Source organism: Callorhinus ursinus, unplaced genomic scaffold (genome assembly GCF_003265705.2).
Source record: "Callorhinus ursinus isolate GAN/ISIS: 27379988/994484 unplaced genomic scaffold, GSC_fseal_2.0 scaffold12, whole genome shotgun sequence".
NCBI lineage: Eukaryota > Metazoa > Chordata > Mammalia > Carnivora > Otariidae > Callorhinus > Callorhinus ursinus.
In genome coordinates, this window is record NW_027397074.1 from 28221827 (window position 1) to 28248892 (window position 27066).

The 27066-nt window shown below is 33.8% G+C and overlaps 1 protein-coding gene across 12 annotated transcripts in view; it reads left to right on the forward strand.

Moving 5' to 3' along the window:
- The window catches only part of PHF14 (PHD finger protein 14), a 200073-nt gene that overhangs the window by 79835 nt on the left and 93172 nt on the right, over positions 1–27066 (forward strand). For 5 of the 12 annotated variants that reach the window (XR_012380230.1, XR_012380231.1, XM_073898887.1 and 2 more), the window contains 2 exons: positions 13790–13840; positions 13966–14087. Coding sequence is in view for 6 of the 12 variants with exons in the window: in XM_073898887.1 (XP_073754988.1) it covers positions 13790–13840; positions 13966–14087 (173 nt within the window). In the remaining 6 variants the exon portion in view is untranslated. Of the gene's footprint in view, positions 1–8541; positions 8628–12944; positions 13851–13965; positions 14088–14667; positions 15132–27066 lie in introns of those variants that run through there. The other 7 variants (XR_012380233.1, XR_012380232.1, XR_012380235.1 and 4 more) reach the window with 6 other exon arrangements.

Below are 27066 nucleotides of genomic sequence, written 5' to 3' on the forward strand. Positions count from 1 at the left end.
ATGGAATTCACTCTGTGGGGAATTAAGGACTTATACTAACTACTGTTGGCATACCTGGGGTTGTGGATGTCAAGAAAACTTTAACCATATGTCAGAGGCGTTCTGCTGAACATCAGAGAAATTGTCAATGAAATATCTATCCTGAAGCACTGAGTAGGTGGTAGGAACTGACACCAGGCCAGAGAATTTGACAGTGAAGATCTGAGCCCAAAGAGCACTGTTGAGTTGGTAGAAAAATGAGAATTTGTGGGGAAGTCTGCAAAGCCTGCCAGGACTGTGAAGTGGGAGCTAATGGAAAGGTCTAGAAGGCTGCAACCTATGAAAAAGCCAAGCATCTGAGTCTAATGACCTCCTGAGTAAAATGGCCTTCACTTAAATGTCAAATCTGAGGTTACTAACATGGAACCATAGAAGGTGAGAGGGAGGACTTTGGGAAATTAATTAATTAATTAATTAAATTTTAATTTAAAATAACTTCTATTTATTCAGTTAGAAATATCTTGTTTATGGATATAACTTATAATTATGCTTTAGAAAGTATCCATTAAAATGTACTGATATCTTCCTCTCTAGGACATTTTCTTTGTAGCATTATTCCCTTTAAAAAGTAGAAGATGGTATAAAATTAACTTCTTGCGTGTTTTTGATATCATCAAAACCTGTAAGATAGCATAGTGTGTGGTGGAAAGTACCTGGACTAGCACATGGTAGATTTGAATTGTAGTTCATACTCTGCCAATAACCGTTTATGTGGCCTTGGATAAGTACTTTACTTTGTTTATACTCAGTATCATTTATAAAATAAATTAGATAATCTTTTCTAGAACTAAAAGTCTCATCTATATTCACGTTTGCATTTATTATTTTATCCTTAACACTATTCGGGGCGCCTGGGTGGCTCAGTCATTAAGCATCTGCCTTCACTTCAGGTCACAATCTCAGGGTCCTGGGATTGAGCCCCTCATCAGGCTCCCTGCTCAGTGGGGAGTCTGCTTCGCCTTCTTCCTCTAAACCACCCCCGCCCCCGCAGCTCCTACTCTCGCATGCTCTATCTCTTGCTCAAATAAATAAATAAAATCTTAAAAAAAAAAACCCACTATTGATTAGAGGGTTAAAGTACACACACATTGTTATTAAAAGAATCTAGGGATAGTAATACTTTGTAATTAGGCTTCATGACATGTAATAAAAATTGTTTTATTTTTAAAGACCATATTTGTTGATAATCTTATGTTTTCCCTTTCTTGCAGTTACCTTTATTATAATTATTGTTCTAAAAAAATTTTTATGAATGTTTCCAGGAGATACTTTTCATCAAATGAGCTACCAGATGTATATACTGGATACTCATTTGTTTCCAAGATTTTATTTTATTTTTTTTATTTATTTTTTAAAGATTTTATTTATTTATTTGGCAGAGAGATACAGAGAGAGAACAAGTAGGCAGAGAGGCAGGCAGAGGGAGAGGGAGAAGCAGGCTCCCCGCCGAGCAGGGAGCCCGATGCGGGGCTCGATCCCAGGACCCTGGGATTATGACCTGAGCCGAAGGCAGCTGCTTAACCGACTGAGCCACCCAGGCGCCCCTCCAAGATTTTATTTTTTTGAAATTTTCCTTTTGCTTACTTTTCAAAGTGACATTTGATTGTTTTACTTAGCCAATTTCATAGTGACTTCTTTATGATAGTAACTTTCCAAAGACAAAACAATGATTAACAATAATAGAAACATGCTGTCTTACTTTATGAACACTTTTTACCATATGACTGTTCTAAGGCTGAGTAGGCAGGGGTGAGGCAGATGCTGAAAGCAACTGTACACTGAAACTATCCCCCTAATTAAGTAAATTTTAAGGATTCTCATTGATTTAGTTTATTTTTAAAGGAAGGCATGAATAGAGTTTTCCTTTGCCTTACATTGTTTTTCAATTTTTTAGTCTCCTTGATCGAAGAGCAACTCTTTTTTTTTTTTAATCATTTTATTTATTTATTTGACAAAGAGAGAGACAACGAGAGAGGGAACACAAGCAGGGGGAGTGGGAGAGGGAGAAGCAGGCTCTCCGCAGAGCAGGGTGCCTGATGCGGGGCTCGATCCCAGGACCCTGGGATCATGACCTGAGACGAAGGCAGATGCTTAACGACTGAGCCACCCAGGCTCCCCTAAGAGCAACTCTTCTTACAACATTCAACTTCTTTGTAAATCTTCCTTCCTTTCTTCTTTCCTTCCTTCCTTCCTTCCATAAAATAAACACAGTTTTTGATATGATCAACCAGGTCAAATAATTTCTTCAATATTTCCTCTGGAGCTCTTTCTCCTCCAGCTCTAATCTGAACTGGTTTTTCTATGTCATCCTTGGACTTCGCTTCATCATCATCATGGGACTTCCTTTTAACTTTCATAGGTGGAATTTTTTGTTGCTTGCATTTAATTTTTTTTTTTCATTTAGTCCCTTATCTTAGTGGGACAACTTCTTCAATGATTTATTTAGTAAAGGTTAGTGAGAGGTAAATTTTTGAGATCTTACCTGTCTGAAAATTAATTTTTTTTTTTTTTTATTTGAGAGAGACAGCACGAGAGGGGGGGAGGGTCAGAGGGAGAAGCAGACTCCCCACCGAGCAGGGAGCCCGATGCGGGACTCGATCCCGGGACTCCAGGATCACGACCTGAGCCGAAGGCAGTTGCTTAACCAACTGAGCCACCCAGGCGCCCTGAAAATTAATTTTTTATGCTCATTAATATGGCTGTGTATAAAATATTACATTTTTTTAAAGCACCACTTGACTGACTCCTCGCTGTCAGTATTGCTTTCTGCTTTTTAAACTCATTTTATCCTCTGTCTTGAAACTCTTAGTATTTTCTTTTTTTTCCAGTGTATTCAGTGGTAAAATTCAGTACCTTGCTTGGTGTGGTACATTTTTATTCATCTCTGGGAGCTTAGTGAGTCCTTTCTGTCTAGAAACTCATGTATTGTAGTTCTGAGAAATTAATTTTTATTTTCCTCTTTTTTCTGTTCTCTTTTTCTGGAACTTCTAATTGTATTTTGGTGCTGCTAGATTAGTTCTCTAATATTTTTTTTCTTTTTAAGATTTTATTTATTTATGTTAGAGCAGAAGGAAAGGGGAGCAGCAGGCAGAGGAGGCAGACAGGGAGAAGCAAGCTCCCTGCTGAGTGGGACTCAATCCCAGGACCCTGAGATCATGCATGACCTGAGCTGAAGGCAGATGGTTAACCAACTGAGGCACCCAGGCATCCCTCTAATATTTTTTTCTATCATATTGTTTTTTTTTTTTTTTTTTTTTTCTGGGAGATTTTCTTAACTTTATATTCCAACTCTTTTACTAAATTCCTGATTTGGGGGATGCATGTGTACTTTCATTGTTCTTTTTTCTTTTAATAACAGATGTTCTTATTTCATGATGGCAAAACTTCTTTTACCTCTTTAGGACTATTCGTTGTAATTACTTTTCAATTTTTTGTTTTGTTTTTTGTTTTTTGTTTTTATCCTTAACATTGTCTTTGTTTCCTCTGTGTTCCCTAATTCTGTTCATGTTTGTCTCTTTCATGTCAAAGCTTTCAGATGACTGGGGATCCTTAGATGTGCACTCATATATTTAATGGTAATTAAATTTATGTGAGGCTGTTTTCCCTATAGGGGTGATTTTATGATCGGGGGCTTTTTCTTCGAGAACACCTTAAATGTCAGTATCAGTAGTTTTTTTCCACATCCATTCAGCAGAAGTATTCTCTCATCTCCTAACCGTTAGGTATAATTTTGACTGCCAGACTCCTGGACAGGTGAGGAGAAGGGGGCTAAAGATCTCACAGTTCAGAGAGCAGAATTCCATGTAAACTTTCTGGTTTCTGTTTGCTACGTCACTGCTCCCTTCTCTGTGCCTGATAATCCATTGTCTAGCATCTGTCTGGTTTTTTTTCTCCAGAGGACAGGCCTCCTGTGTCTGCTGGGAAAGGAGTAATCTCGTGACAGTATAGAGAAGGAGTGAAATCCCTTATACCTTTATGTTACTGAATTTTAACCCAAAGTAACATTTTATTTCCTACCTATATATGATTTCCACAGTGTGGTAAGTGGAATAATGGCCCTCCAAAGATGTCCATGTCCTAATCCTCCGAACCTGTAAATAGTTCTCTTATATAGCAAAAGGAACTTTGCAGGTATGACTAAAGTTATAGACCTTGAGATGGAAGGTTAACCACAGTTGTCCAATGTGGGCCCCGTCTAATCATAAGTACTTAAAAGAAGAAGTTGTAAATAAGAGGGAGATGTGACTACAGACAGTGGGTTAGAAAGATGCAGCATTGCTTCCTTGGAATTTGTTAAAGCTGTAATAGAAACTAATATAGAATAACTTGTACATTTCTTTTCACATTTAAAATTAAAATGGGACAGTGATTTATAATACTATATATTTTTTACTTGAAGCCATGTATGTTGGAAATGAATGACACATTCCTTCATATTTTTGGAAAGTTCCAGTAGTACAGTAGTTTATTCATATTCAAATGTTTTATATCATTAAATGATGTAGAGTCAGTAGGTGAATTTTATAGTGCTTAGTTTTTTCAATACTGATGGATGTTGAAATAATTTTGAAAGGCATTTTAGTTTTGTTTAGGTGTAAGTTAAATGTAAAAATTAATCATTTATGCGGTAATGGAGAATTAGTTCATTATTCTTTAAAGTTTGTTACAATTAAAATTAACTTGATCAACTTATGAATGATTTTTTTATAACAGCTTTATTGAGATACAGTTCACATACCATGCAATTCACTCATTTAAAGTTGTGTAATTTAGTAGGTTTTAGTAAATTCATAGAGTTGTACCGCCATTACAATCAATTTTACAACATTTTTATTGCCGTGCCCTGCCCCAAATTCCCTCCAAAATCCCTATACCCATTAGCAGTGAATCCATTCACCACTCTCCCAACCTCAGGCCTTGGCAACTACTAATTTACTTTCTGTCACTGTATATTTGCCTATTTTGGACAGTCCATATACATGGAATAATATAGGGATGCCTGGGTGGCTCAGTCGGTTAAGTTGTCTGCCTTCAGCTCAGAGTCCTGGGTTCCAGCCCCACATTGGGCTCTCCCCTCAGCGGGGAGTCTGCTTCTCCCTCTCCCTCTGTGTGCACGTGTTCTCTTTCTCTCAAATAAATAAAATCTTTTAAAAAATGGAATAATACATGGTGTTTTATGACTGGATTTTTTTCACCTAGCATAATATTTTCAGGATTTATTCATGTTATGGCATGTATCAGTACTTCATTTCTTTTTTTTTTTTAAGTTTTTATTTATTTATTTGACAGAGAGAGAGCTAGCGAGAGCAGGAACACAAGCAGGGGGAGTGGGAGAGGGAGAAGCAGGCTTCCTGCCGAGCAGGGAGCCTGATACGGGACTCGATCCCAGGACCCTGGGATCATGACCTGAGCCGAAGGCAGACGCTTAACAACTGAGCCACCCAGGCGCTCTATCAGTACTTCATTTCTTTTGATTTTTGTATAATACTCCATTTTACGGCTATACCAGATTTTTAAATTTATCCATTCATCTGTCACTTGATGGACATTTGTGGGTTTCTGTTTTTTCTTTTTTACCTTTTGGCTGTTACAAATCATGTTGCTATGAATATTCATGTACAAGCTTTTGTGTGAATGTGAGTTTTTCACTTACCTTGGTTGTATACCTAGGAATGGAATTGCTGGGTCTTATGGTAACTCTCATTTTAGCATTTGAGAAACTGCCAGACTGTTTTTTAAACTGGCCATATACTTTTCTGTTCTCACCAGCAATGGTGTATGAGGACCCAAGTTTTTCTACATACTCACCAACATTTATTATTGTCTGCCCTTCTGATATAATAATCCTAGTGGGCGTAAAGTAGTATCTCATTTTGACTGATTTGTATTTCTTTGCTGACTAATGACACTGATTATATTTAAAAATGATGCAGCCCCTTTTCCCTCTCTTTTATCTGTGCCATGTAACAGTGCTAAAATGATGTTTCAAAAAGTTGGGCTCTTAAATGAAAAATGACTGAGATTACACATCTGTTGAAAAGCTTTAAGTAATCCTCTATTATTATGGCCCTCATCCCTAATTTTAGTTTGTATGAACTAAGCAAGATAAACCTAATGTGATAATATGATGAAATTCCAGAAAGATACTCTGGGGAAAAATTGAAAGATTATTGCTGGGGTGCCTAGATAGCTCAGTTTGTTAAGTGTCCGCCTTCGACTCAAGTCATGATCCCAGGGTCCTGGGATTGAGCCCTGCCTAGGGCTCCCTGCTCAGTGGGCAGTCTCCTCCCTCCCCCTGCTCATGTGTGTGCTTGTGCGCGCGCTCTCTCTCCCTCTCTCTCTCTCTCTCCCTCCCTCTCAAATAAATAAAATCTTAAAAAAAAAAAAAGATTATTGCCATAGCACTATTTTCTTTTGCTGCCCTTATCACAATTGGAATTAATTTTTTTGTAGTTAGTTTAATAAATGGACAGAGATTCTTTACATAATAGAGACCTGGTTGTTTATTTTTAAATACTTAAACTCTTTCCATGAATGCTAGGTTAAGTTCAGACAGTAAAACTGGGACCAACCATTAGAATTGTCCTAACTATGGAACATGCTGCCTCGTTCTTTGGAATATTTGAAGCTATATGACTGTGAGGGATATTTTATGAAGGATTTTCCAAAATTGGGTAGAGAGAAGGGATTATATGAACAAATACTTAATTTTAATTTTAAGATATATGTGAAGTAACCATGACTAAACCCCAGTTCCTTTGACCTCAGTATGTCATGGATCCTTCTCTACATTCCTAGTCTAATAGCCATTTTATTGTCACAATTATTGAGCAGCATAGTTACCCACATACCTCTTGCCTTCACTTAAAATTCCAGTATCTTAGATCCTGTATTTAGTCATTTTAGTAATGCTTTTGCTACCATCCTTGATTCTTTCATCCTATTGCCAGTCTGATTTTTTTTTTTCCATTCCTGCCTGAGAGTTGCCATTTAAATGTGTTTTTTGAGAATTTTTTGTTGTTAGACATTTTCTCTATACCCATCTTTAAGGTGAATGTTAAGTTTTATATCCTTATTAATGGTATTAAAAATGACTTACTCCTAATTTAAGAACAATTTTGACTGTAGTTTAGATTTTGAAAGATATGAGTATTATATGATTTTATTTTTATGCTTCACATTAGTTTCAGTTTACCATATTTATAAATAATTTTTCATGTAATTATTTGTTTGGTATCTGTAGATTCATGGATATGAACTCCCATGTGGATAGGAACTGTCCTGTTTACTGTATTTCTGTTACTTTCTACAGGGTTTGGTTCACAGCAGGTACTTAGTATTTCAGTTCTTTCCATCTTTCACTATGGTTATACATCTGAAGCTAGTGTACTTTGGAAGAGTCTTTTTTTCTAGCTCCCTTATTGTTAGGAAGGGAATTGGTCCTTTTCTCCTTATATATTAATCATATTTCATTGACAAAACTATAGAATTACTCAAAGGCAGCCCGGGATACTTTTGTGTAAGTACCTTGTTATTTAGACATTTTCTCTGCATTATTTTTTCTGTGGAAGCTTTTCACTTGCTTTTATGCAAGGTAATTACTTTTGAAGAAAATATAAATTAGCTTACCTGTGTCCCTTTTGAAGTTACTTTAAAATTGATGTTTGTACTTTTTGGCATATTTTCTAATGACTTTAATGTAACTTGAAAGCTTTCAGATTTTCTTTTCGTTTTCTTTACACTTTATGTTATCTAGTGACTTTTCATCTTTTATACAAGTGCCAAAGGACTTATTGGGACCTGTCTTCTTATAGTCCTTTACACACATGCATCATCTTCTACTCTCTTTGAAGTTGTACATCTTTTTTCCTATGTCATACATTTTATTTTGTTTCATAGATCTCCTTTATTTTGGAAAATAAGTGCAATAAAAAGTCAAAACACCGTTTACTAGCTTGGACTAAAACAATATTGTCTTTCAGGATGCACCTGTTGTTACAGATCATTACTTTGAAGAAAGGTTTAAACACACGTTTAAACTGTTTTCCATCTAACTTAACAGTATTAAGTCAATAGCCTGTTCCAAGTGGCATTCTTCATTTGAGAGATAATCAAATATCCTAGAGTTTACTTCCATTACATTTGTTTTTAAACTAATTTTACACATGCAAAATAGAGGCCTATTTAACAAAGTTAGAACCTAAGTCCTAAGACTTCAGAAACTAGAATATGTTTTGTGTGTGTGTATGTCTGTGTGTATAATTTTTGATGCTAGTTTAGTGGAAACATAGAAATGTTTGGATTTAGCCTTATTGAAATGACTAATGGTTACTGTGCATTGTTTCTTGTTATCTTTATACTTTTCAAAATAAATTATTGCAGTTCTGGGAAGAAAGGGTTATATATATGGAGGCTTTAGATATCGGAGTTATTGAGTCTCTTTTTAGACTCAAGGTGACCTCTGAGGTACTAAACAGATTATGTAACCTCTGTTTGTTATAGATTCTTAGAAGAAACCCTGGCAATTTTTGTGGTGAACTGGACTATATTTAACTCACTTTGGCTCACTTGGAAGAGATCTACTATGGGTATCCTTAGCTCAAATAATACTATTTAGAGCCTAAAGGCTCCTGCTGTGCTTTTTGCCCCTTGGAAATCTGTCATTTTTATTTACTTCCTCAAGTGTGGAATAAGGAGAACAAAGAATAGGCAAAGCCTCAGGATTTTACTTATTTTGAATATACCATTATTCGTGAGAAGGGTTTTATAGGAATATTTATTAATTTATAAAATGTATAATTTGTTTTCTACTTTTAGGTTTGTGGTTATTTTAATTTAAAGTGTTAAGAAAAATTGGTCATGATTTTATTCTTCAACATATTTTCCTAACCCTGTTAGTATAAATTAAATTGACAAGAAAGGAAAACAATCACTTTTGGTGATCACCATTCCATCTGTTATATGCCAGTAGCCAATAGAAACAGATGGTGCTTTATTCATACCTTGTTTATATGTACATTTTATTTTAAATATTTTATGAGTTTTAATATATGACTGTGTTCAATATATTGTTTTGTAATTGAAAAACATATACTTGGTTTTTTTAAGGAATTTTATATAAATTTATGTTGAAAAATTAAAAATAAATTATGTTGAAGGATTTTTGTATAACTGCCACACAGCTGTTGGCATTTATTCCTCGGCATAAATCTGAATTTTAGTTTGACAGAGGTTTTCAAGGTTTGACCTAATTGTCCTAATTAACATTGAATTTGGAATTTTGTTCATTAAGAAACATTTGTCTTTTTGGATAGAAATTACATAGGGAGGCATTCCTTATGTTTCTTGTAACCACATACAGCTTATTTATTAACTGTCATAAAAAAGGTCCATTTTAAATTTAGAGAAAAGAGTACACAATGAATATGTGAAACCCATCTTAGTGATATCAAAGATGTTGAGGCACTGTTTTTTAGTTTTAAATTTAGTTCATTTGTCAAATGAATCAGTCTAACCTTGGGAAAATCATCATGCATCTAACTTCATCATAAATTAAAATAATCCCAGTGCTAAAGAATTAATTAAAATTTGTTACAGGTTTTCTAGTCCAAATGAGTAAAGTTATTGAAACATTTAATTATTTGTTTCTGATGAATAAACTATTAAAATGATGCTTGATAGCTAAATACTTTATTCCTTTTTAACTTATATACATTGTCTGTAATACCATGTTACTGTCTTTGTGGATATTTTATCACCTTCTATTTTCAAGAAAATGTACCATACGCAGATAAAGAGCCAGGTGATCTATGCAGTTTCAGATTGTTCTTGTTCCTTAGGCAAATAAAATTCTTACAAAATAACACAGAAAAAAATAGAAATATGTCAAGTTTTGGAGCGAGTTTCAAACTTTCATTCACTCTTAATACCTTAATAATTACAAAAGAAAGCACAATTTGCAATTGAACCCTTAGTCATTTGGAACTTAGAGGTAATACATCTGTGTTAAGTTCTAAAGCATATATTTGATAAATAAAATTCTTCCTTTTTCCACATGCTATTTTTACCCTGCTGCTTTATTTTTTTTGTTTTTGCTTCTAAAATAGTGTCAGCCTCAATGTATATCATGAAATGACCACCCAGTTATGAATACTTCTATATATCTAAGATGGGTCAAGCTTTTGGATAATTGAATTTTGTTGGATGAGCCAAATGTTTTTGTTATTCCTTTTTGCATCATTTCTTCCTTCTTTTAATTCCTCCTAACATTTTCTGATTCTTTCAGGGACACCATGTTTAAGGTATCTTGTCTATTGTGATTGTAGGCAGTCATGAATTCTCATACTTACAGTTGCTGCCACTTTATTAAAACTAGGAAGAAAAAAAAAAAAAGGAAAGAAAACCCAGAACTGTTAGTATTGTCCTGATTGGAGGACTTGGTATTTATGAAAAGTTGTGTTTGGATTAAATCCTCTTTTTCTTTTCTTTTCTTTTTTCCTTTGGAAATATTACTGGTATGATAAATGCCAAAGAAGATGCTTGCTGTAATTGACTTTGGTAATGGATCATGTTAGTCATTGTACTGTATAAAGTACCAGACTGGTAGAATATAGTGTCAGTTTAAGGTATTGAGGTCTCTTCTTCATTGGGTAAAAGTCTCTACTTGTTTCAGAATAGAAGAATTCTTCCTTTAGGCATCACAGTGTTATAGTTTATTTAAGTATTCGAGTCAGAATAAGAGATTTGCTTTCTCGTAATAATTTTACTCATCTCTACTTGGATTATACTATTAACCTTGGATTTGGCAGGCAAGAAAAATCACTGAATTCAGAGTTGAGATACCTGGGTTTGCAGTTTACTTCTGTCAGTTACCAGCTGTGTGATAATTAGGTCACTTCGTTGGACTGCTTTTTCAGAACTCCAAGATGCTATAATTTCATATTGCTTATAACACTTCTGTTTTTCTGGCTGGAAATTGTTCACTCATTTAAAATTACCACAGGAATACATCAGTGATTATCATTTGATAATAAGTGTACTTAATTTAAAATGACTGTTGTAGATAATTATAAATATATTCACTTTAAAAATAGCACTTTAATAAGACATATACATAGAAGAAATTTATAGAGAAATGTAACTGTCATTGTCACTCATTGGCATTATGCTGTATGATACTAATTTCAGTATAGATGTTAGAAACTTCGAATTGATGGAATCATACCAGAGGTTTAAAGGTTTAAAGTATTAATAAGAAATGGTAGATTATTGGGGCGCCTGAGTGGCTCAGTCAGTTAAGCATCTGACTCTTGATTTCAGCTCAGGTTATGATCTCAGGGTTGTGAAATTGAACCCCACATCAGGCTCCTTGCTAGGCATGGTGCCTGCTTAAGATTAAGATTCTCCCTCTTCCTCTGTCCCTCCTCTCTCCCTCCCTCTCTCCTTCTTCCTCCCTCCCAATAAAGAAATGGTAAGTTATTGTATATCTTCAAAAGAATTAAAAACATGAACTTAGAGCATTCACATCTATTTCAAAAATTAATTCAATGATTGATGATTCAAAAATTAGTAGTACTTTGCTAGTAGATAAAGTTCAAAATTAATATATATGTACTTCAAAAATTAATTCAATGGTTAGATAATTTAAAAAAACTAGTAGTAGGTGACCTCTATGAAAAAAAAAAACACCCAACTAGTAATAGTAGTTTACTACTAAAGTAGTAAACTGAATTGCTACTTCATTACCTAAAGATGGGTTGAATGAAGAGAAATATGAAAATGTGTGAGGCCTTTTGAGCATTCTTAGATGTTTATAGAACTGAAATGAGTCATTTCAATATTCCCTCCTTTTTTTTATTAAGTTTTATTTGTTTAACCTCTGCACCCAACATGGGGGCGAACTAATGACCATGAGATCAAGAGTCACATGCTCTTCCAACTGGGCCAGCCGGATGCCGTGAATATTTTCCCTTTGATATCGGTCATTTGGATCACCTGATTGAAATGCCTTTATGCATAAATTTATGCAAATTGAAAAATAGATTGCTGGCAAAGGGAATAGTAATTTATCCATTTTGTCGACTCTTTTATCATTTGCATTCTCTAGTATAATTATTTATGAGTTCTAATCTAACCACTTACTATTTATTTTATTAAAATAAATTTATTGAGCTTTTATGTAATACATATTAAGATTAGTTGGGTCTAGAATGATGAATATGGCATGGTTCTTACCAATTTTATGATGATTTGTGTCGGAGGACAGAAGTTGAAGCATAAAGGACAGGAATGTCACAGAGAGGAAAGGAATATGTAAAGAGCTAGCCTCAAGGTTTTAGGTAGAACTTGGATAAGCGTTGTCAGTATTAAAGACTCTTCTACACTGATGTTCTCAGACTTTAATGTGTGTATAATTTACTTGCAGATCTTATTAAAAGGCAGATTCTAATTCAGTTTGGTGAGGTGAGCATGAGCTTCGATGTTTCTGACAAGCTCCCAGGGCATGACAGTGCTTATGAGCTATGATTGATATTTTGAGGAGCAAGGCTCAGTGTTGTTTTTTAGAAGTAAGAATAGACATATGTAGGGCCTGCATTTAAAGCCTTTTCCTGGATATAGTCTTGCTTTTTCTAACTTATTCCATAATGTAATTAGAACATACTGATTAGCAATACATATGTAAATGAAGACATAGTTTATAAAATTACTTCTTTTGAATGACTAATTTAGTCAACTCTTGGTTATCTTTGGGCAGATTAAGCAGTATGCAATTAGCCATGGTATTAAATAAGAGAGTCAATATTATGAAGAGTTGAAATGACAGAAATTTAGGAAAACATCAGGGTACTTGTACTGGACATCAGTTCTGTTTAGGATTATTTGGTAATGTTCCTTGATCTTAGCAGGCAGACAGAAGAATTTGTGGGAATGGTGCCTCCTTTCTCTTTCAGTCTCTAAAGAACTATGGTCTGCACACGGGGATTATAAATCTACAGAGGCTGTGCGATATGGGTGGAGATTTTGAACATACTGTATGCAAATACCATTGTATTTTTATTACTTTTAACATTTAGATGTCATTCTAATGGTAAATGTATTCTGATATATAGGATGTAAAATTTCAACGAAATAGTGTAAAATAAGTCATTTATTCCATGTTTTTGACTTTTTTTTTTTGTTTTTTTTTCTTTTTTTTTTTTAAGTAGGCTCCATGCCCAGCGTGGAACCCGATTTTTAGTTTTATTTCATTTAGGATTTGGGGACATCTGAGATCTTTTACTCCCACTTTTTGCTGGCAGTTAAAAATTGATTGGTTATGAAAAAAAAATTGGTTATGTTATACAAACATGTATATACTCTACACACAGGAGTACTAGAAGGAGTCTGAGTCCAGGTTTAGTATTTTGGCTATAGAAGTCATATAAGTTATGAAAGTTTAAATGCTCTGGATAAATCATAATTGTGTGACATGTGTGAAGTGTTGAGAAGTCATTCCAGTTGATTTTGAAAAACTTATTTTTCCTGTCGGATAGTTGTGTAATTTAAAAGTAAAGCGCTTATAAAGTACATTTAATTTGTCATGTTTTTATCTCTTGTGACATAAATTGTAACATAGTGCACTAGAGCAATACAGTATTAATTAGAAATACTAATTTTCTAAGTGCTTAAGTTAAGCAGTAACATTTAACAGAATATTTATTTTTATTATTAATTACACATTAGATATTTTTGTGGAATTTTTTTTTCTTAGAGAACCAGAGGACGAAAGCGAAGCTTCATTCCTGAGGAAGAAAAACATGAGGTTGGAATAAGTTAAGCATTTTTTACACAGTCTAAACTTTGAGAAACTTTCTTGCTTAAATTACTTCTTTTTTCCTCATATCCTGATTTTGTTTTATGTTTTGGTTTTTTTCCTTTGTATGGCAGGAAAGAATTCCTAGAGAGAGAAGGCAAAGGCAGTCTGTGTTACAAAAGAAGCCTAAGGCTGAAGATTTGCGAACTGAATGTGCAACTTGCAAGGGAACTGGAGACAATGAAAATCTTGTCAGGTAAATTGCATGCTGAGACTTTGTCTTTAGGGGATTAAGGTTCCATCTTCATCATTTTCTCATCACAGATATAATGGGGGAAAAATCACAGTATAGGACCTTTCTTAAAATCTTATTTAGTGGAAATAGTAGTTCAGAAACAGATTTCATCCACTTATTAACCTGCCACACATGGTTATTCTCTGGCTTTAGGTGTAATTAAGAGTGATAATCTGGATTTTGAACACAAGAAACAATTTTCTCTTGACAAGAGCAGTTGGTAATGCTCTGTATGTAGAGGCCACAAAAATAATTTGATCTTTGTACAAAGATTATTATTTTATTTCATAAAACAATACAATTACTAACTTGTTACATATTATAAAAGTTGAAGTTTATTAGTAATAATGATAAGACAGATTCTTTTTTAATGACAAGAACTTCATTAGCACTTCCTTACCATTTATCAAAACGAATGTGTTAAATGCTTCTCTCATGAAATAAAGAAAGGTGAAAAGATGGCCTAGATAGATTTTGTTTTTTTGTTTTGTTTTCTTCTTTGTTTCTTTGTTTTGCTTTGGTACTTTTTTTTTTTTATCAGACATAATGCTAATCAGGAATCTCAGCTGATGTTGCACAGTGGCTATTCCTGAGGGTCCAGAGACTGCTAATTTTAGCCTTTGCCTCTTTTGCTGAGATGAAGAAATTATTCAAAGCCCTGGGTGAGATGGAGAGTGGGTGAAGTGGGTGAGCAGCAAAAGGAGATCTAATTTAAAAGTAGTATCATTCTTTCAAAGGACAGTGACACATAGTCTTTTAGTATGTTAAGGAAACTATTTCTGATTTCTTTCAAAAATTGTCTTTTGATAAAGCCGTGAAATTAACTGAGGGCACAGAAATTAAATGTTTCAATAAGAGTGAGTTGTTAAAACATATATTAGCACTGTTAAATGATGTTAAATATTTGCTTCCGAAATGATGTCACTTATTTGTCATTAAAAACTAATTTCTGTTTGTTTTAATTCATCAAATAAAGGCATGCAGTTTTAAATTTTATGAGTTTTTCATACTATCATTAAAGAAAATAAGGAGAAAATAAAAAATTTCAGTGAAGAAATACAAAGTGCTTCCACAAAGTTAAGAAGGTCTATCATGTTTGGGCAGTGTTTTCTGAAGTAGTACATATAGAATGTCATGAGAGCTCTCCTGGAGATGAAATTCATTTAAATTTAGGATAGAGTAGTTCCTGTATCAGAAGATACACATGAATAATTCTGACCACAATACAGTTTTCTCAATGTAAAAATAAGAGAGAAATCCCAACCATAAGCATAACATGATGGAATACATAAAACAATAAAAATAAATAAAAGAAAAAAACCCATAAAACAATCTTATATAATGAACAAAAATTCAATCTAAAGGAAATCCCCTTGGGGCTGAGGGTTGCATTGTGGGACATGATCAATTTGAAACAGTAGTTAAAAACTTTGAGAACTGGTTATTTTCTCTTTAATTATTTGAAACTGTGTAAATATCAATCCTCTTATTTATTTTTTCAAGATAGGAAGCTGATTCATGACAGTTTTGGTGTAGGACCTATACATTTTTACCAGGTTTCTATTTATTTATTTTATTTGCTTGGTCATATATTTCAAACAACCTTGGACATAAGTTCAATTTTTATTTTAAAACTATAACAAGAGCATCTCCAACACATCATATTGTGTCATTAAAAAAAAGTAGGTACAATCTTTCTTCGATTCTTGATGAGATTTCTAAAATAGTATTAGCCTTTCCTATCATTTATTTAATTAATTTCTGTTATAAAATTTCCATTCCTAATTGCATTATTATAACATGCCAGTGTCTGGGATTTTGTGGAAAGTCTTCTGGAAGGTAAAGATATTTTTGTTACTCTAGAAATGATGAATATACAAAGTCTTCCTTGGTTTTGCCTTAAGAAGACAGCATCACAGATTTTCTGCAAAGGGTTTAAAGAGGTAATGAAGAGGGAATTAAATGTTTTATAAATATTATATATTAATGTTTTTGAGGATGAAATAAGTTGGTTATAAAGCAATGCCATAAAATGTTTTATGGTTATAATGTGATTCTTCTGTAAAAAAATACATATTCATTAAGCACTATTGCTCTTGGGTTAAAGAAGAATTTTTTTTTTTATGTAGAATTTCATGTGTTTAAAAAGGCAATCTTATAAGTTAATATTGGCCATTTCCCCTAACATCTCTTTTATTTTGTAATTGGCACCATTATTTGCAAATCATCCCCCCCCAAAGTCTACACTTTCATGATTAAGTTGCATTTTAAGTATTATGTACACTTGTTATTTTTTAACTTTAATTTTAAGACATTTTAAAGTAGACTTTATTTTTCCTAAAGATATATTTCAGTGCTTAGTCAGAGATACATTATACTTACTATGTATGTCTATTAGGTTCTCTTATAAACTTCTTGGGTGGTAATTTAATATTTTACTGAATATACTATATTTTCTCAAGTTCCTTTGAACTAATGTATGTGACTCACTAGAACCTGCTGTTTAGTAGCTTTGATTTTGAAACCACACTTCTCTATGTAATTCAGGCTGTGTAAAAAAAAATTCCTTCTTAATTATTTTCCTGGCCTTTTCAGTTGTTTGTATATGTGTATATGTGAATTTACCTGTGTAATTTTTTAATATCATTGGGAAATTGACTTCATTTAATCCATTAACTGTGATATTAGGTTCCAGCTGTTATTTTTGGTTTGCCTCTAAGTTTTTCTCAGGTCTTTGGCAAGTAATTTAACATTTCTGTCTCAGTTTTTCTCTTTATTGTACATGACCAAAATTATACTCTGTTCCATTAGGGACTTAAATGAGTAACTACTGAGTGATAAATATTTTTCCATATAAAATAGTAGGGTAGTGGTATTATTTAGTCATACAAAGGATACATACATGTGGGCTCCAAAATAAGGGTTCCAATTGGTAAATATGTTTTAGTAATAATACATGCTTATTTTTGCCTTTCAGAGAATGTGCATGCCCTGTTTTTGTTGAATTTGTTGAAACATGTTCTCTAAAATGATTAGATTCAACTATTTCCACTAGGCATGGGAAATCTGACAATGATCAAGGTCCTAAATAGAAAGATGGTTTACAGTACCTTACAAATTTTTAAAAAATAGTCCTTCCATTTTGTATCTGCTTTTAAAATTTAATTAAAAATTATGTGGGAAATTTCCAATTAAAAATGTGTATTTCTTAATGCTAAAGGCCAAATTGAAACTCTATTTTGAAGTCTTTTTAGGTACTTATCTCTTTGTGATGGATGTTCTTTGTTTGAGGTAGTTATGGCCATGTAGTGATCTATTACTGGTTTTTGTTTCCACAGTTCTTGGAACAATTAATACTCAGTAAATGCTTGGTAAATGAATGACTACTTCGTATAAATAATGACTGATCATTCTTTCCTGAATTAATAAAAAAAAACTTTTACTGTTATAATTTATTCCTAGAACAAATTGGTCATTAAATATAAGTATTTGATGAAGATGTTTAGAAGGCTTAATAAAGGAAAATTGCTTTTATGTCACTAAAAAATAGGGGATGAATTTTTTCTGTGTAAAAGGTAAAGAAATAGGAACTACAGATCTTGAGATTAGTTAGTTGATACATCAATTTAACAAACAAATGAAGTGATCCCTGTCCTTGATCATATTTGATTTGCAAAAGATAAATTTTTAGATGTGGCTTTGCCTTTCTTCTAAGTCTTTATCAAGCTATCAGATTAGGAATAAGACCAAACTTTTAGACCTGAAATTTTAGCCTAACTGTGACTCAGTGTGACACATTTTATTACTTAATGGGAGATAGGCGAGAGAAAAAAGGTTTCCTAAAACTAAAAAACCCCTAGAATCCATCGGTCTCCTTAAATAGTATCTTTAATTTTATTTTGTATTGTGGCCATTACTCAGAAGCATTGAGTGTAGGAAATGATCTATGAAGCTATTTTACTTTTATAGCTAAGTCCACACTATTAAATGCTTACTGTATTCTCCTTATTTGAGTATATGGCAAATTATATAGATACTGAATCACTTTGGTTATAAGATTAGGATGTCTGTTTGTTTTCTTAACAATATTATTGGCACTTTTATTTATTTCACATTTTAACAACATCTGGCTTCCAAGTGCTTCCCTCTTAACTAAATTTGATTGTATCATAAGCTGTTAGGAACACCAGCAAAAATTCATATTTATCAGATTTTTATTTCAGATATTAGTCTCTTTGATTACTCAGGTTTTTTTTTTTTAATTACCCATTTTGTTCTAACGTGTGGAGGCATATTAGGTTACCTGTGTCATAGTTGAACGGTTTTCTTGCAGAGATTTTATTAGACTAGAGAGTAAAGCTAAGATTAGTTATAACTTGTTACTATACTCATAGAACATCAGATCACTAAAAATGGATTGTTTTAAATTTCTTTAAAAAATGAAGGGTGCCCCAGTGGTTGATCATCTGACTCTTGGTTTCGGCTTAGGTCCTGATCTCATGGTTTGTGGGATTGAGCCCTGTGTCATGTCTGGCTCTGTGCTCAGCACAGAGTCTGCTTGAGTTTCTCTCTCCCTCTCCTTCTGCTCCTTGCCCCCCACCCCCGTCACATGCACTCTCTCTAAAATAAATCTCTAAAAAAAATTAAAAAAAAATGAAACCTAGTGTTATTTTTTTTAAAGCAGTTAAACTTGCAATTGGTAGATTTCTTAAAACAAATAGAATGAGTTATTTTGATTATGGACTTGTTTACTGTTTCTTGTGCAATTTATCACATAATCATTCTTGATAAAATTTGTATACTCATGTAGGAATATCATGATTGTAAGTGATGGTGTTTGTATTATTTGGATAATTATAAATTAAAACCTAGAAACAACTACAAGTTTTAAAATTACTTATGTCTTCTAATAACTTTCAATGTATGAAAAAACAGACATTCCCCGTACAAAGACATTTCTGGACAAACTTCGGTTTTTATTCTTTGCCTCTACCAGCAATTTCAAGGATAGGTGTTAGGTTTTTGTTTTATTTTGTTTTGTCTTGTATTCCTGAGTCAGTGGTTAGTTAGTACTATAAAATTACTTTATTCTAAAGGACTACTTCCAAAGCTTGAATTTTAATTATTTCTTTCAGATATGTGTGGTAAAATGTATCCTCTCATGTCATGCTTATAGCTTTGTGATATACCTTTCTTCAAGTTTGGCTGCTACTCTTTCTGGTACATGTTTAACTTGGCTTTTCTCTCTTGAAAGTATAACCATCTTGAAGGCCATAGTCTCTGTTTCATGTAACCTCGTATAGCTTTATGTTCTCGCTCCAAGTTACTGAACCCTCACCCCCTGCCCCCCCGCCAATCATGGTGGTTAGTGGCTTACACACTTTGTAGGCAGTTGCGTTAAGGAATCATTGCCAAGATATTAAATCTTACTAGTTTTTATGTTAAATTTAATATAAAAAACAAAGTAGAGCAACCTATCAAGATTTCTCAGAAGACATGGACTTCCTGTAACTCATAGCCTGAAGAAATATGCTGCTTATCAAAAGGGAAGAAACGTCTGGAATTCTAAATCCAAACTGATGAAGCCTTAGGAATTATTTGAAAATGTAAACAAAGGAACATAATTATGACCTCTTTGAAATTTTATCTTCTTAGATTTTTAACTGTCCTTTTAAGTTTTTATATATAATTTTAGTAACAATTAGAAACAATTGCTTTTCATGGAAATTCTGGTATGATTAGTGAATAATAACATCATCTAATACTTAAGCAAAACTAAAATGCAGTAAAATTAAAAACACGTATTTCTGCTGTATTCTGGAGTGTTTAACATAATTATGTCCCTGTTTTGAGAATAAACTTCCATTTTGTTTTAACACACAGTTGATTTTTAACATTTTGATGTCTTTTTTAAAGACTACTTTATGAGGTCCTTTAGTTTTGAAAGTTTATTTTTCTTGAAAACTTGGTTTAATTGAATTAACTTTTAAAAAGCCACTTAATTGGATAAGCTTAACACTAGGCATAAAACTAAGAATGACAATATTTAATTTAATTTATGAATAAATCTAGAATGTATAAAGAAATCAGTCTGATTTACAAAGATGTTTTTCTTTCCCTTGTTATTAAAGATAAGTAGGAAAAAAAGTTTTAAAATACATTATCCTTGCTGATATATTTTTAAAAGTAGATGGTTTTGATGAAATACAATGTTAGTTATTTGGATGCAGACAACAGAAAATTTAAAGTAAAAAAATGGCTATCCCTAAATAGAAACTTAATCATACATGTTTTGTTTCAGTGTTTTAAAATCTAGACTGTGTCAACTACATAGACAAACAACAATTCATTGTCCCTAAAATTGTAAATTCTAACGTAATAATGATGAAACAAGCTTAAGCAGTTGCATGGAAATATTGTTTCTATTTATTAAAATTTATTTAAAAGTATCATGTCCAATAGTTCTCTGTTTGCTTGAGTTTAGAATATACAGGAAGTAGTTTCAGAATTTCCAACCCAAACAACTACAAAAATTAAATCTGCTAAGTTCACTAGTGTGTGTTTATGTGTGTTTGGAGGGTGGTAATAACTTACATACAATGAAATGCATAAATGTTAAGTGAATAAATTGACGGTTTTCCAGAAAAGTATGTACTCATGTAACCCCCATTTCTAATAAGATCTGGGACATTTTCATGAATTCCAAGAAGCTGTTTCCTTCCACAATCAAGTCTTTCTTCTGAAAGGCACTCATTTTGCTATTCTTTTCAACCCTATGTTAGTTTTGCCTCTTGTAGAATTTCATATAAATGATATGTTTAGTTTTTATTTTATATCAGCTGTTTTAATGGCTATCCCACTGTGGTTTTAATTTACATTATTCTGTTATATATATATGTTTATATATATATATCATATACAGGGATGTTGAGCACATTTTTATGCACTCTCTGGCTATTTGCATGTCTTTGAGAACTAATTCTTTTGCCCATTTTTTTTTTAAAGATTGGGTTATATGTTTAGTATTGAGTTGTAGGAGTTTTTAATATATTTTGGATGTAAGTCCTTTTATAAATAAATGTTTTTAAACATATTCTCCTTATTCATGGCTTGCCTATTCATGTCTTTAATGGTATCATTTAAAGAGCAGAAGCTACTAATTTGCTGAAGTCCAATTAAGCACCTTTTTCTTTTATGAGTATTGATTTTGTTTCCTATCTAAGAATCTTTGCCTAGGTCCAGGTTACAAAGATTATCACCTTCAGTTTCTTCTAGAAGCTTTATAACTTTAACTTTCATATTGAGATATGTGATCCATTTGAAATTACTTTTTGTTTGTGATCTCAGGTAGAGTTAAGGAAGATTTATTTATTAACTCACGTGGGTTTCCAGTTTTCCAACACCATCTGTTGAGAATGCTTACCTTTCTACATTAAGTTGCTTTGGTGTCCCTTTTTAAAATCAGTTGGCTTTTGGGCGCCTGGGTGGCTCAGTTGGTTAAGCGACTGCCTTTGGCTCAGGTCATGATACTGGAGTCCCGGGATCGAGTCCCGCATGAGGCTCCCTGCTCAGCAGGGAGTCTGCTTCTCCCTCTGACCCAACCCCTTCTCATGCTCTCTCTCTCTCATTCTCTCTCTCAAATAAATAAATAAAATCTTTAAAAAAAATTGGCTTTTTAAATGTGGGCCCTCTTTGGGCACTTGGGTGGCTCATTCAATAAGCGTCTGCCATCAGCTCAGGTCATGATCTCTCTGTCCTGGGATCGAGCCCCACATCAGGCTTCCTGCTCAGCAGGGAGTCTGCTTCTCTCTCCCTCTCCCTCTGCCCCTCCCCACTGCTCGTTCTCTCTCGAATAAATAAAATCTTTTAAAAAAATAAATGTGGGTCCTTTTAAAACTGTATTCTATTTCATTAAAGCTCTGTATTTATTCCTATGCCAGTACCAATTGCCTTGATTACTGAAGCCTTACAGTATGTTTTTTTGTGCTTGTAGTTCCTTTGCATTTAATACACATCAGAAACACTTGTCCATTTTCATTAAAAAGAAGGAAAGAAAGAAGAAACCTGGATATAATACCATAAAAGGCACAGGCAGCAACAACAACCACAAAAATAGATAAGTTGGATTTTATTCAAAATTAAACTTTTATGTATCAAAGGACAAAATCAACAGTGAAAAGGCAGCCCCCCAAAATGGGAGAAAAGATTTGCAAATCATATATCTGATAAGGAATTAATAATTGAGAATGCATAAAGAACTGCAACTCATCAACAAAACAGAAAACATGATTAAAAACTAGCAAAGGACTGGAATAGACATTTCTCCAACAAAGATATACAGCAACCAACAAACACATGAAAAGATCATCAACATCACTCATCATTAGAGAAATTCAAATGATAACCACAAGATACCACTTCAAACCATTAGAATGGCTATTTAAAAACTAACAGATTAGCAAGTGCTGGTGATGTGATGAGATTGGATCCCTGTGTACTGTTGATGAGATGCACTATAAGGAAAACAGTATAGCAATTCCTCAAAATATTAAAAACAGAATTGCCATATGATCTAGCAGTTCCAGTTCTAGGTATATATCCAAAAGAATTGAAGGCAAAGATACTGTACATCCATATTCATAGCAGCATTAGAGGCAATAGCCAAAAGGTGGAAGCAACCCGAGTATCCATTTATGGATGAATGGATAAACAAAATAGGGAATATACATACAATGGAATATTATTCAGCGTTAAAAAGTAAGGAAATTCTGACCCATGATATAATGTGGATGAACCTTGAAGACCTTATGCTGTTTAAAGGGTACAGTTTCAGTTGGGGAAAATGAAAAGTGGAGATGGATGATGATGGTTGCACAGCAGTATAAATGTACTTAATACCATGGCGCCCGGGTGGCTTAGTCAAGTGTCCAACTAGAGTTTGGCTCATGTCATGATCTCAGGGTTGTGAGATGAGCATGGGGCTCTGCTCTGGGCATGGAGCCTGCTTAAGATTCTCTCCCTCTCCCTCTGCCCCTCCTTTCCCCCCACCTCTCAAAAAAATATATGAATCTACTCAATGCCTTAGAACTGTGCACTTAAAAATGGTTAAAGGGATAATTTTGTGTATATTTAACTACAATTTTTTTAAGGACCGTAACAGCTTACTGGGATTATGATTAGCTTTTTGTTGAAAACGTGGATGAATTTGGAGGAGCATTAAAATCTTAACAGTATTCTCTTTTTTTTTAAATTTTATTTATTAGAGAGAGAGAGAGTGAGAGCACACAAGCTGGAGGAGGGGCAGGGGGAGAGGGAGAAGCTAACTCCCCGCTGAGTGCAGAGCTTGATATCGGGGCTGGATCCCAGGACCCTGAGATCATGACCTGAGCCAAAGTCAGACACTTGACCAACTGAACCACCCAGGCATCCCTTGTCTTTTAAATTATTTTTTTAATTATTACTTTTAATTCCAGTATAGTTAATATACAGTATTATATTAGTTTCAGGTGTACAATATAGTGACTCAACAATTTACATTACTCAGTGCTCATGATAAATACAATCTTTAATCTCTATCACCTGTTTCACCCATCCCCACCCACCTCCCCTCTCGTAACCATCCATTTGTTTTCCATAGTTAAGAGTGTGTTTCTTGGTTTGTCTCTGTTTCTTTCTTTATTCATGTGTTTCTTAAATTCCACATATGAGGGTAATCATACAGTATTTTTCTTTCTCTGGCTGGCTTATCTTGCTTAGCATTATACTTTCTAGCTCCATCCATGGTGTTGCAAATGGCAAGATTTCATTCTATTTTATGGCTGAATATTCCATTATATGTGTAATATATAATTATTTTATAATGTTAGATCATATAATTGTTATCAATATGTTATATATCTCATCTTCATTTATTGACACGGGCTCCTTCCATAATTTGACTATTATAAATAATACTGCAGTAAACATCAAGATGCATGTATCCCTTTGAATATTTTTTTGATAAATATTTTTTGTATTTTTTGGATAAATACCCAGTAATACAATTACTGGATCGTAGGGTAGTTCTATTTTTACGTTTTTGAGGAAACTCCATACTGATCCACAGTGGCTACAACAGTTTACATTCCCATGAGCAGTTCATAAGGGTTCTTTTCTCTCGACATCCTTACCAATGCTTGTCTTTTGTTTTTGATTTTAGCCATTCTGACAGATGTGAGGTGATAATGTAGTTTTGATTTGCATTTCCCTTATGATAAGTGATGTTGAACATCTTCGTGTGTCTTGGCCATCTGTATGTCTTCTTTAGAGAAATGTCTGTTCAGGTCTTCTCATTTTTTAATTGGATTATTTGTTTTTTGGGTGTTTAACAGGATTGTGTTCTGATCCTTGAACTTGATATATCTCTACATTTATTCAGATTTTCAGATATCCTTTATTTTTTCTCATCAGTGTTTTTGTAGTTTTCAGTATAAAAGTCTTGCATGTCTTTTATTAAATGTATTCCTATGTATTTAGTGTTTTTTGATGCTATTGTATAAGATTTTTAAATACAATTTTTTAAAACTGTTTATGCAACAATGGAGAGCTGCCAGGTGTTGAGGTGGTCAGTTAGGACAGTTAAAGTTATTTATTTATTGCAGTAGCATAAGCAAGAGGCCAAACAGGAAAGGTTGCTGGCTCCCCAAATATTCCATTTTTTCTCCACTGAATAGTACTGGGTAAAAGTTCAAATGAATCAGTGCAGACATGGAGGGGAGTGGGGCATTATTTTCAAGGGAGTCCTGAACAAAAAGCTTTTGCTGTTTTCCAGACCCACGCACTGGGGGAGAGGATGGGTGCAAGGGCTAGGAAGTAGAAAAGAACTGAATCAGAGAAGAGTGTCTATAAGACCCCTCAATGAGGAGATTTTGGCAGAGGTGCATGAGCTCCTCCTTCCTCCACATTAAGGAGGCTTCAAAAATTACACCAACCTTGCAATCCTGGGATAAACCCCTCTAGGACATGAGGTATTGCCTCTTACATATGTTTTTGGATTTCATTTGTTAATATTTTGATAAAGGTTTTGTGTCTCTATTCATGAAAGTATTGTTCTTGTTAATTTAATTTCTCGTAAAGTCTCGATCAGGTTTTGTTTTCAAGGTATACTGACTTTCTAAAAGGCACTAGAAAGTGTTCCTCTCTCATCTATCTTTGTTTATGATTGATATTTTTTCACTAAATTTTTGTTTTTTTGTTTTTTTTTAAAGATTTTATTTATTTGAGAGAGAGAGAGAGAGAATGAGAGATAGAAAGCATGAGAAGGAAGAGGGTCAGAGGGAGAAGCAGACTCCCTGCTGAGCAGGAAGCCCGATGTGGGACTCGATCCTGGGACTCCAGGACCATGACCCGAGCCGAAGGCAGTCGCCCAACCAACTGAGCCACCCAGGCGCCCCCACTAAATTTTTGTTAAATTCCCCAATGAAACCATCTGGACCACAGTTCTCTTTCTTGGACAGGTTTTGATAATTCAGTTTTTAAAATAAGTATAGAGCTATTGAAATTTTTTGTTTTGTTTTGTATCAGTTTTGATAAGATGGATTTTTCCAGGGAATTTTTTAAATTTCATCTCAGTTGTCAGTTGCTTCTTTAATTGTGCTTATCTTTTGAATATGCACTGCAACTATTTGCTTACTTTTCTACTTGTAATATGTTGGATCATATTCTCTTCTTTCTAAGACAAGGTCAGTATTTACTTCTGTGTATCCTTCCCAACTCATATGATTCCAGAGTGATCTTTTTCTTGCTTTGATTGCCCTTGGGACTCATAAAATCCTACATAATGCTGTCATGCTCTTGTTTGAAAATTGTCTGAATTGTTTTTACTTTTTCTATTAGATAAGGGTAGGATCTCGGCCTTCCATTTATTTGTGATGGTTCTTATAGTCTAATACAGTATGCCACAGGCAAGTCAGAATAAATACTTATTAAATTACTTGCTGATACATTACTAGGTTGTACACCTTTGTAGCTTTATACAATTGAAATAGTTTATAATTTCCTTGAGGGAAGGAACAGGTCTTTAAATAGTTCTTGATTGTTTTATTTTTAAAGTTTATAAATACTTTTAATTATTAAAAACATACTTAAAAATAGTATATAAATGTTGTAAACAAACAAAAAGTAGGTAAATAATAGTTTCTTGATTGATTACTTCAATGAGAGATCTCAGCTACTTCATACTTGTCACTTGCCAGTTCTGTCATTTTAGGCAAATTAGTTCATCTCTGTGGATTTCTGTTTCCTTATTTTAGGAGAAGAACTTAGGCAATATCATCTCTGAAGTCTAACATAGTAGCTCTGATATTCACAGATTATATGATAGTCCAAGTTCCCAAGTTTACATTCCCTCACAAGCTCTCCTGGAAACATATTGTCAGTAGCATCTCTTTCTAGGCTACTCTGTAATTATGTAGAATGTGATTATTTTTCTTGCTTAAGTCTCAAAAAAAAAAAATCTCTTAGAGTGGAAGCCGTCATCTTGTTGCTATGTCTCTCATTTAGCTAAAGAGGAGTGGAAAATAAGTTCATTCACGACACCTTCTGTTGTTAAATAGCAAATACTTTTTTTTTTTAAGATTTATTTTAGAGAGAGCACGGGGTGGGGAAGGGGCAGAGGAGATGGAGAGAGAGAACCTCAAGTGTAGTGTCTCCCTGCCTAGTATGGACCCTGGTGGAGGGCTCGATCCCATGACCCTGAGATCATGACATGAGCCAAAATCAAGAATTGGATGGTCAACTGACTGAGCGATACTTCTTTTTAAAAAATAAATATATTGGGGCACCTGGGTGGCTCAGATGGTTAAGCGTCTGCCTTCGGCTCAGGTCATGATCCCAGGGTCCTGGGATCAAGCCTGGCATCGGGCTCCTTGCTCCGCGGGAAGCCTGCTTCTCCCTCTGCCTC